Source organism: Cyprinodon variegatus, unplaced genomic scaffold, assembly GCF_000732505.1.
Source record: "Cyprinodon variegatus isolate N-32 unplaced genomic scaffold, C_variegatus-1.0 Scaffold66, whole genome shotgun sequence".
NCBI lineage: Eukaryota > Metazoa > Chordata > Actinopteri > Cyprinodontiformes > Cyprinodontidae > Cyprinodon > Cyprinodon variegatus.
In genome coordinates, this window is record NW_015150519.1 from 177,506 (window position 1) to 188,066 (window position 10,561).

Sequence of the window (10,561 nt, forward strand, 5' to 3'; positions counted from 1 at the left end):
GTGATTTTTTTTTTCTTTTTTAAAATGTAAATTGTTTTGTTCCATTGGCAAAGGGTCTCACTTACCTCCATAATTCAAGAAAAAAATGCACTTATTTTAAGAATAAAAAGACTTATTGGATTTAAATTTTTTGCAGTGCATAGATTGTGTTTATAGAACAACCTTGTTGGCCACTCATCTGTTCCTTGGGGGCCACCTGGTGCCTACTGACACTGTGTTGGTGTCCCGTGCTCTAGATGTTCCATCTTAACATATGAATATGACAATTTGCTTTAGTTAGGACAGTGTTGGTACTCTGCATGTCTTCATCTAATAGAAGTTGTTTTAGTTTGCTTTTACTCACCAAATATTGTGGCAATACTTTGGCTTAATGCAACTAATCACAGTTATTAGTGAAAAAATTTCAGTTATTTTAGTCTTTGACTAATCATTACCTAAAGTAAACATACTCTAAAACATCCTATTTGCTAAAGTAAAAAACGTCTCCGAGCAGCAATTAAGTCTGAACTGAACAAGAAAATATAGAAAAATTGAATTTAGGATGAAAAAGGGTCTGTACAGAACTATTTTGGTGATATAGTTTAACACCATTTGGTTTAAGCTCAGTAAATTAAGCACCTTGTGCTATTTGTTTATTAATGGATTCTGTCAAAATTGTCACCAAATTATTCTTTACTAAACTTGAAAAAATTAAGAAAACTGTCTAAATTATGCACTGAATTATCTACTTCTGCCTGAATCGTTACTGTGCGTAATCTACAACTGTATGATATGGTCAAAACTTATATCATAATATATCTTTTAGCTTTGGTTGATACGATATCATTCTGATATGGATATAAACTATATAAGCAAGACTTCAGCTCAGGTAAAATATAATAAACCATTTCAAACAGCCCATCATATCACAGGGCTTCCCCTTGCTCTGCTCTTTACTTTATGCCCTCTTTCATTTAAACACTGCGCTCAGCTTTTTAAGCTATGCAGTAAGCTGTTGCATATGAGCATCACACCTTCTTTACGGTTCACACACATAATTTTCCTCAGACATTAAATCAGAGACATTTGTGGGCGGGCGCAGGTGTGTCTGAATCTGGAACCTTTGGACATTTATCCTGGGCACTGATTTTGTAGCCAACGCTCACCAAGTTGGATCTTAGCCTACAGCTGCAGGCACAGGCTCCGTCTGTGGCGTGTCGTCGCTCATGCGCCCGATGTTTTGCACCCTTTCAGTTCAGGCTGAATCAGCTGCACCCTGACCATCAGTCAGTGACAAAGAGATATCACTGATGTAAAATAAATCTATACAGTCAGATATATTGATAGTGAATATTTGCCCAGTCATAGTATAAAATGTATTAGGCAGTTTAATAAATCCCCATTCAAACACCTTCGTTTGAAACATGATTGCATAGTTCATGATTCTGCTTTAAATTAATGGTCTGATTTGATGTTATCCCTGTCTAGTGACTGAGACTCTTGTGACAGCTGTTTGTTAATTATCTTATTTCCTGTTATAGATTTTCTGCATCATACATACCTCCGATTGTGCTTTCTTGGAATTCGTGAAACTGACCCTTGACGAATCGAAGTACAAGACTTGACTTTCCCACCGCTGACTCTCCTAAAAGCACGAGCTTGAACTGGCAGATCTTGTTGCCTGCATTGGGTCCATTGGGTCGCGTGGCTCCGCCTCTACTTGCCATGTCACTCTGTGCGGTCTGTTCCCCTGAACGCTGATGCGGTGTAACAACTTTTATTAACACCTAGAGGAAGAAAATAATAATTCAGTTGTAACATTTGTCAACACAGATAGTGAAAATCAATTTCTGCTCATTCCAGGAGTCAAATCACTTCTTCATAAATTTGAATTTGGATTTTCGAAAAGTAACAGTCTTTTTCTATTATATCTCCATGTCTCTGCTTTATTGTTACAACTCAAAAACTGCAAAAACTCTATTTCTGGCACGTCACATGAATCTCAACAGTCCTGGAATTTATCTCTACACTGACTAAATGTGTTTTAAATGATTCAAAGTCCTAATTGTGTACACAGGGAAGCTCAGGGTCTTTGATACACAGACGAACAGGAACAGAGGAAACAATAAAGCAGAGGCTGGACTTTTAGTGTAGCTGCATCGGGCTGATCCCCTGATTCTATCCTTTAGAAATTCATTTTTCTCTTGTATTATAAACTAAACCGTCTTTTTCTGTTTTAGTGATTTTTTTCTTATAAATTTGTTGTGAACTTTTGTGACAAACAAACTGAATTAAAATTGTTTGACATCTCATTTCTTCATGTTTCTCATTTTTAAAACTTTTTTGTCAACCTAATTTGTTTCCTAAATCTGCTTATAAATTAATAAGACTTTGAATAATTTAAAAAACACGTTGAGTTTTTCTCAGGAAAATATATTGAATTTAAAATAAAACCAAAAGTTTCAAAATATACCACCTCAAAATGCTCTGAAATAATTCAGTTTCAGGTAATTATAACAATTTATTTAAATTTTGTACCGTGGGTATAACTTGATTAAGATTACAAAAATTGCTATAAAGGCTAATTACAGTTTTATAAAATAGCTGCAATGTCATAGACCAGAGCATTTCAATATAAAGTGTTATTTGTGTTATTTCTTATACAGGAAAATGCTTTTACAAAATCTATGAAAATACATTTGTAAAATATAACCTTCATCCTTCACACTTTCATTTGATTCCAGATAACCAGATATTCTTGTCAACACTGCAATATGTTTTGTACTTACTTTTATATTGCAAAAAATTGTTTTCATTTTGTCTATAGGGTACACACAAATAGAATATAGATTTCAGATAAAGGTCTGAAAAGTGTGAACATTTTAGCTACTGTACGAAGCTCCAACAATACCTTAGAGGGGATTTGATGTATGAGTAAAACAGATTAGAGGACAAGTTTGGACAGCACATTAGGAGAACCTCCTCGGGTTAGGTAAGATTAGGTTTGTTACAAAGAGCAGTAAATTAGGTTCCGTTTGGAGCGGTTGTGATTTTGACACCTGGCAGGGCCAACACCTCAGGTGATTAAAAACAAGAAAATAAACCCTCATATACTGGCTATAGAAAGGGGGAGTTTTAGAATCTGTGTGGATCAGAACATTTTTTATCAGGATTCCACTTCTCATCTAGTTTTTGCATCCTAGTTTTCACACAGGTCAGGTAGACCAAAACCACATCTTCTGATTATAACAGCTTTATCAATTATTTTGTATCATACATGCCTTATATAGTACTGAGTTTTATGTTGGGTTTCTTGGTAGGTCTCATTTGAGGAGGAGATGACTGATTTCAACAGCACTTGCTTATTTTATCAAAATTAAAAAAAAAATCATGTTATATCTCAGTCATTTGCACTGACGCTCTGCAGGACTATCATAATTTAGCCAAACCGATGAATTATCTGTGCTTTTTATGCTGTACCCCAAAAATCCTTAAGCCAATGTAGATTAATGGGAACATGGGGATGATAAAAGAAAAGAGTTTCCGATTCTGAGAAAACAATAGTTTTACTTGAGACCAAAAATGTCTTTCTTTAATAAACAATTTGAATATTAAGGGACAGACAATCTATACACTGACAGATCACTGACCGGGGCTGCAACTGTCACAGTGTTTTTTTAAAGCAACAACTGAGTTTCAAATTAATAATACCTGGGCTAAAAAGCAGGACTGGACTGCTGCTCAGTCGGATTTTTCAGGTGAAGATTGTTTAGCAAATTTTTCTTTTTTATGCATAAGGAAGAGAGGAGAGGCAACCAATCCAAACTGATTTGAGGTCATGTGTGAAGTCTCCATGGTCAATAATTATTAGGGCAGCCATGCCATCTGCTGATATATGTCCAACAATCTGTCATATCCAGAGTCTGTATCTGTGTCTATCAAGTCATTTTATTTTTTAATTTTGCTGATTTAATTTTTCCAGCAGAACTTGGCACCTGAATAAATGGACACAGGTATCATTACCTGCTTTATTGGCTTTGGGATTACTGTGCTTGATTAGCCAGCAAACCTCCAGATCGAAACCCAACAGATGATTGCCAAGAGGAAGACAACACACCAGATCAAATAATGTAAACCAGCTGAAGACAGCTTCCTTTGACTTACTTAAATTATTCCAAAGAAGCCCAACATTTCAGTATTCCATGATAACACTTTTCACAAGTCAACATTTCTGTATGTATAAACGCTTTACTGCATTGGTCTGGTTTAAGGTTGAGGAGCTGTATTTGTTTTGATATCAAACTCATTAAAATCAGCAGGAATAAAAGGTTTAAAAGCATGAACTTATCTTTCCTAACATTTTCATTAAAAGCTTATCTGGGGATCATTTCAACCTGATTTAAGTGGTTAAAAAACATTTTGATTTCAAATAGTACTTATATGAAGTCACCACAATAGATATTATGACGGAGTATGGGAAGATTGAAGACTTATTTTTCATTGATTAGTGTATATCTGATAAAGGACCAACTCTCCTTCCGATTTTTCCAAAAACAACTATCACAAACTTCGCTTGAAATCGCGTTACAACATCGGGATAACCACATATAACCTGTTATTAGCTTCAATTAGCAAACAGCTAACATTAGCAAAACAGCTAGTTCGTCAGTTAACATTGTCAAACTCCAGATCAAATAGCGATGACATCTGATTCAGTCAGTGAAAAAATAAGTCTAATCGCGATATGTTTCTTACAGTACACGGTTAGACACTTGCGTAACGTTTGAAAATGTCAGAACTCAGATGATGATGCAGGTTTGGGTGTGTACAGCTAATGTAAGGTGGCTAACGTCTGAAAAAAAGATTTAAGTAGTTAAACTTCTTTAGCGGTTGACTTCATTGTGTATTTGCGTTGTGTTAATGTTGTATAACGCTATTATTGAGCTGGAACTGTTGGCCTCTCCGGGTTAGCAGCATTATTTACACTGCTAACTAGCATGGCCCGCTGTGCTGGCTAGCTGGGTGAATGTTGTTTAGCTGCGGCCGCTTCGGGAGGAGCCCCTCCGGTGTTAGCATTCAGGTCGCTAATATTAGCCGCTTACTCACCTAAGAAAAAGAAGGGCAGCCTGGGCGATGTGAATGATGTCTCCGCACCGGTTTATCCGCCGCACTCGACTGTCTGCTCTCAGTCCGTCAACTATCCGGACAGGTCCTGAATCTGTAGATTTCGTAAGGCTGCGCGGTGTCCCTCTCCCACTTCTTTCAACTTCCCTTTTCGCATTGTACGAAGGATGATGATGACAGATCGTATGACTACAAATGACAATCCGCCTGCGTGTCAACGGCACGGACCAATCAGACGTTTACCTTTATTTCAATTTTTTTTCTTACTTTAATTACCAAAATAAAATTAATAAAAACAACAGAAATCGTGAATTTAAAATAGCTAAAGACATTTTATATTTTTGAAAAGGAAAAAAAAAAAAAAAAGTAATGACCTCAGTTTACATGGTAACAGTTGTTGTCAGGCAACGGAACTCTTTTGAGACGTCGTCGTTTTAAAGGTATGTGTCTTAAAAAGACTGTCTGCTTTTTACAAACTTATTGACAGGACTACCTAATACTAATCTGAGTTTTCATTCAAGATGGATTTGACCGATGGAAACAACCTTTACCCCAGAGATAAAAACCAAGAATTACCAAGGGTAAGCAGTTTAACAGTTTGATGATAACTTTTATTCAATCTCTATACATATAGATTATATTTTCGTCGTTCCTTCTGATTTATGGCATCAGGGCAGGCTTGGTTTTTCCTCCTTTTGTTATGGAAGCCTTGGTTGTTTCTAATTAGCCTTTAACTTGTTTACATTTTAGTTCAATTCAAAAATGCTTTACTATTCCCATGTGGAAATTAAATGTGATGGGATTTCTTCAAAGAGCTGAAGGCGCTGATGGCTGTAGGTTGAGAGGAACCCTGTAGTGGTCTGTCTTACTTCTGATCTGGATTTCCCTCTGACTGAAGACACTGTTTTTGTGGGACAGTTTAATGATGTGTTCACACCGAAAGCGAAACCTGCAAAACAAAACAAAAAAAAAAGAAAGAAAAGGCAATTTTCGAGTGCTTTTGTTCACCTTAGATAGATGTATATTGTCATTTTGTATACACAAGTGTAAACAAAAAGAAATTTAATGTAGAACATAATGTAGAACATTCATTTTTTTTAAGTGCAGCCTTGATAAGGTAAGCAGCAGTTGTTGTTGAGCTGCTGCTACTGCCTCCAGCTCCTGAAGCACTCGCTTCTCCTGGCTCAGGGGAGCAAGAGGACGATGATGATGATGATGCTGTAAGGGTGGTAGCCCCCTGGGTTGAAGAGGCTGATGTGAAGCAGCAGTGGTGCCATAGCAGGTTTAGTAGCGACAGACAATGCTGGAGAAGGAGTGGAAGCCGGAGGGGGCCGGGAGGAGCCGGCTTGGGTTGTTTCAGCATTTGGCAGGGAAGCATCTAGAGTACTCTTCTCATTTTCACCTGCAGAGGGCCGTGCTTCCCCTCTAGATGCCGAAGATTGCCTGGGAAAAGTCTTAAAGGAGTTTACATTCCACCTGACATTTTACCAGATATTTTCCTGGCCAGCAAAAGCAAATCCACACTGCTGGTGAAAGGCTTCGCTATGTCATCCAGTTAGCTGGTTGTTGGTTTCACCTCAGCATGGCGCACATGGATTTCAGGGAGCGGGTTGCAGGATTTTACTTTACTTTGGAGAGTTGAACAAAGCCGCCAGCATCAATGTCCACAGTATGGAGAATAACACCACCTTCTCCTGGGGCTGCGTCTGGATGACAGACACTTTCAGCCGTAGGACTTCCTCCTATCTGTGGCGAAAGGTTAGAGGACCTGCAATTTAAAACCCCTTATTGTCCCACAAAGGGGAAATTCGTTCTCTGTTTTTTGACCCATCCCCTTTGGGAGCAGTGGGCTGCCATTGTGTGGCCCCCCAGAAGCAATCAGGGGTTAAGGGTTTTGCTCAGGAACCCAGAGTGGAGGCTGTGGGGATCAAACAGGTACTTGCAACGTTCTCAGAGCAAAACCGCACTGCTCACTAAGGCAACACTCCCCACAACTCCCCAACACAAGACCCGCTGCTTTGCTTTGGGGGACAAATCCACCTGACAATGGAGGTAAGGAGCCAGCTCAAACTCAGGAGGAGACAAGGGGAGGATGGTGGTACATTGGGAAAGAGTGCCAGAGCAGAAAGAGAAGGCAGCGGCTGGTTGAGGCAGGCTCTGGAAGAAATTGAAGGAGGACAGCATTTCCCATGTCATCCTTTGTTAATATTATTTTGTATATCTCACTTTTTGATTTTAATAAATTGTTTCTACTGTCTCCTTTACTGAAGGTTACTGTAGGTCACCACCATATACTCATTGATTGGTTTTAAAAGTATTTTTGTTATTCTAATACTTCACTCCAGTGTATTTGCCAGAAACCCAGCATTTACCTCACTAGAATTAGAACCTTCATCTCTCTTCACTTGGAACACTTCAGAGCCGCCCTCTACAATAGGGGATAACCTGTAAATCATTTCCTTCAGCAAAGAGGGTGCTCAAGTTTACATGGCAGATTCATTTTTTTATTTTATTTTTTACCCGTAATGTTCTTCAAATCATAAAGAATTCTTCTTTGGAAAACCATCTCCAGAAGCTCTAAAGGTTCTGCAGCTGAACCACACTTTTTTATTAGTTTGTTGAGCTTTTTTTAAGTCAGGTGTTGCTGTTAGAAATGGTGAAAGAGATCCACAACAGTCAATTTTGGTTGTGGTTCTCTCATCTTTCTTTTTGTCCTCCGTAGATCGTCAGTTGACATTTATTGTAAGTTACAACCTGTCCAATCAAGCACACACAGTCCTTACTCTAGTTATGGGTTCTTTCCATATTATTTGATCAGTTCATATGATTCTCCTACACTTTATTGGGTGGGTTTGCTTTGCATTCCTCACAGGACTACAATTATCCCTGTTGCTTGAGCATGTTTTTATGCCACACTTTTTCCTCCCTGATAACTCGCTGTTAATATGGTTGAAGACATCTTTAAATAGATTATTTAGCCTGTTGTGGCTTGTTCTTGCAGTTAGAACAATTTTTAATGATTCTCTAGGCATAACAAAAATGTTCCACACATAATATCCCTTTTGATATTATGTAATACTGAAATCGTCCAATCAAATTAAGTTTTGGTTTTACTTTGACTATTATCCCTGCCTTATATACACAGATATGAAAACCACTCTCTGGATGTTAGATGTGATTAAAAATTTTAAGTGAATTACAGAACAAAATATAAAGAGCTTGTGACATCTTTACTTCATATAGACTTATGTTTGTTTGATTTCTTTTTAATCCAGGCTTGGAAACTACCACCAATAGGAGACAGTGTAAAGAGCTGTCTAGAAGAAATTCCACATGTAAGTCTTCTTTTTAATATCAGAGATTGATGGGCTGTTATGACCAAAAAAGGTTTTGTAATATTGTCTAAGTGTACAATGTGTCAATGTTCCATCAATTTCAGTTCAGTTCTATTCAGTTTTAATTTCCTGCTAGTTTATGGTGTACTGTACCTACTACAACATAACAAAGCTGGAAAGTGTTTCTCTCGTATCTATAAGATGTTGGGGTGGAAAAGTAATGAAATTGATAACAGATAAAAGCAAAAAGAAAAAAAAAAACAACCAAGTGGAGTAATTGAAAGTGTATAGTCTTAGTTTAGCCTTTTAACAGCTTGAGGCAGAACGCTGTGTTGCAGTCTACTGGTTCTGCTTTGGATCTTTCTGTACAGTTTGCACGATGGCTGCTGGTTAAAACATTTATGGAGAGGGTAGGGGAAGGTGCTTTCACTGATCAGATCTCTGCAGATGTAAAAAGATACTAAATGGAGACTTTAATGACATGCAGCCTTCCTCACTGTCCTCCCTTGTATTGCAGCTGATTTTGGATGCCGAAATGTTAACCCCCTCTCTCTCTATTTAGAACGATTGTATGTAGTGATTTATATCGTTATATATCCCATCAGTGACTTTGCTGAAGTTGTTGTTTTCTTAATTTACCACACACCTGCTAATCACTCTTTAGTCACACTTTTCATACTCAGCTTCTACATGCCTGCTACATTCATACATATTTCCTTCTGTGTTGTTTTTTTCATTTTATTATTAGTTTTCTTTTTTTCTTTTTTTTTATTAAAATCACAGCAAAACCTCAGTGCAAGCTTTGGGTCTTCAAGCCTTCTCATATAATGTATGAATTGGTTATTTGTTCACAGCATTTATCATTCACTTTAATTAAAGAAATGAATTTAATCTAAGACAGCAATCAGCTCTGGGTGACTTGGTCTCATGCTCTTCATGATGTGTCATTAAATATGTTTAACAAGCAGCCCCCAACCCCACCCGCTTTAAGGAAATACCGTAGCAGTAATAGACCAGAACCAGAAGCCATTACAGTGGCTCCATGGAAGGCAAATGACCCAGATGTTGCCAGCGCTCTGGTTCACGGCATCAGGACCAAATCATCCCTCCCCGTGAGTAAAGCCTATGCTAGAAGTTGGTGGTTAACTTGCAGCATTAGTAAATTACAACATTACCTAATTTTTCCAATTGAAAAAACTTGCAAGGTGTCTTTAGTTAAACATGGGATGCATGTCTGCTTAGTCTATATAAAAAGAACATAGAAGAAATAGGGGAAAAAAGCTAGAATAATATGGGTATAATTCCAGACCTAACCTAATATCACATCTATACACTTCTACATGGTTATCTGCCATAAGTTTGTATTCAGAATGATTACATACATTCATTAAAGAAAAGTATTAGACCAACTTGGTCATTAGGAACAATGGTTACGCATTGAAGTAGTAACTCCGTCTGTGCATTTAAAGACAGAGTGGAAAAAGAAAAAAAAAAGATTCACAAATTTGGAGTTTTATGTTTACATTGAAACTTACACACCGGTTCCTTTTTCCAACAGGTCTCTGACTTGATAGCTCCTCCCAAAAAGACGGACCTCAAACAGAAGTTAGAGGAGCTCAGTGAGTCTATTTATGCTTCCAACAGGAAGGCTCCGCTTGGCCGAACACCTGTCACAGACCTACCTGCATGGTACAGCGAAAAAACTACGTTTGGTCTTAAAACAGTTAAAGGTACATCATATTTCCTAAGATTTTAAAGTTGTTTTCAAATTCCTGAAGGGGGAACAGAGCAGCTTTTCCTTTCAGCCCCGTTTCTAGCTGGTTTAAAGAGCTGATGACACAATATTAATATCGTTTAATTTTCAGCGTTAAAATCATGCACAAGGACATACCAGGTGGTTCTGAGTTATTATGAACAGGCTTATTTCTAAGACAAATATCCTACATTTTGTAGTGTCACAGCTGCACTATGATTTTTATCTTTGTGTGGCAATGTAGAGAACAGAGAACAGTTTTGGACAAAACAGTTTCCATCACCATTAGAGAATGCTAGCCCAGCATTCTCTATTGGTGATGGATGGAAACATTGATGGTTGTTCCCAGGGTCTGAAGTTCTTTTTTTCC

At 37.7% G+C, this 10,561-nt stretch overlaps 2 protein-coding genes across 2 annotated transcripts in view; one reads left to right on the forward strand and one right to left on the reverse strand.

Moving 5' to 3' along the window:
* The window catches only part of LOC107082990 (ras-related protein Rab-5A-like), a 15,265-nt gene extending 9,959 nt beyond the window's left edge, over positions 1-5,306 (reverse strand). Inside the window, exons 1-2 of the mRNA XM_015371917.1 lie at positions 5,086-5,306; positions 1,541-1,766 (exon numbers count right to left, since the gene is read on the reverse strand). Coding sequence (XP_015227403.1) covers positions 1,541-1,706 — 166 coding nt within the window. The 5' untranslated portion in view covers positions 1,707-1,766; positions 5,086-5,306. The remainder of the gene's footprint in view (positions 1-1,540; positions 1,767-5,085) is intronic.
* The window catches only part of efhb (EF-hand domain family member B), a 13,919-nt gene continuing 8,479 nt past the window's right edge, over positions 5,122-10,561 (forward strand). The window contains exons 1-5 of the mRNA XM_015371857.1: positions 5,122-5,208; positions 6,685-6,861; positions 8,379-8,438; positions 9,407-9,550; positions 9,997-10,168. Of these exons, the coding sequence (XP_015227343.1) occupies positions 5,122-5,208; positions 6,685-6,861; positions 8,379-8,438; positions 9,407-9,550; positions 9,997-10,168 (640 nt within the window). The remainder of the gene's footprint in view (positions 5,209-6,684; positions 6,862-8,378; positions 8,439-9,406; positions 9,551-9,996; positions 10,169-10,561) is intronic.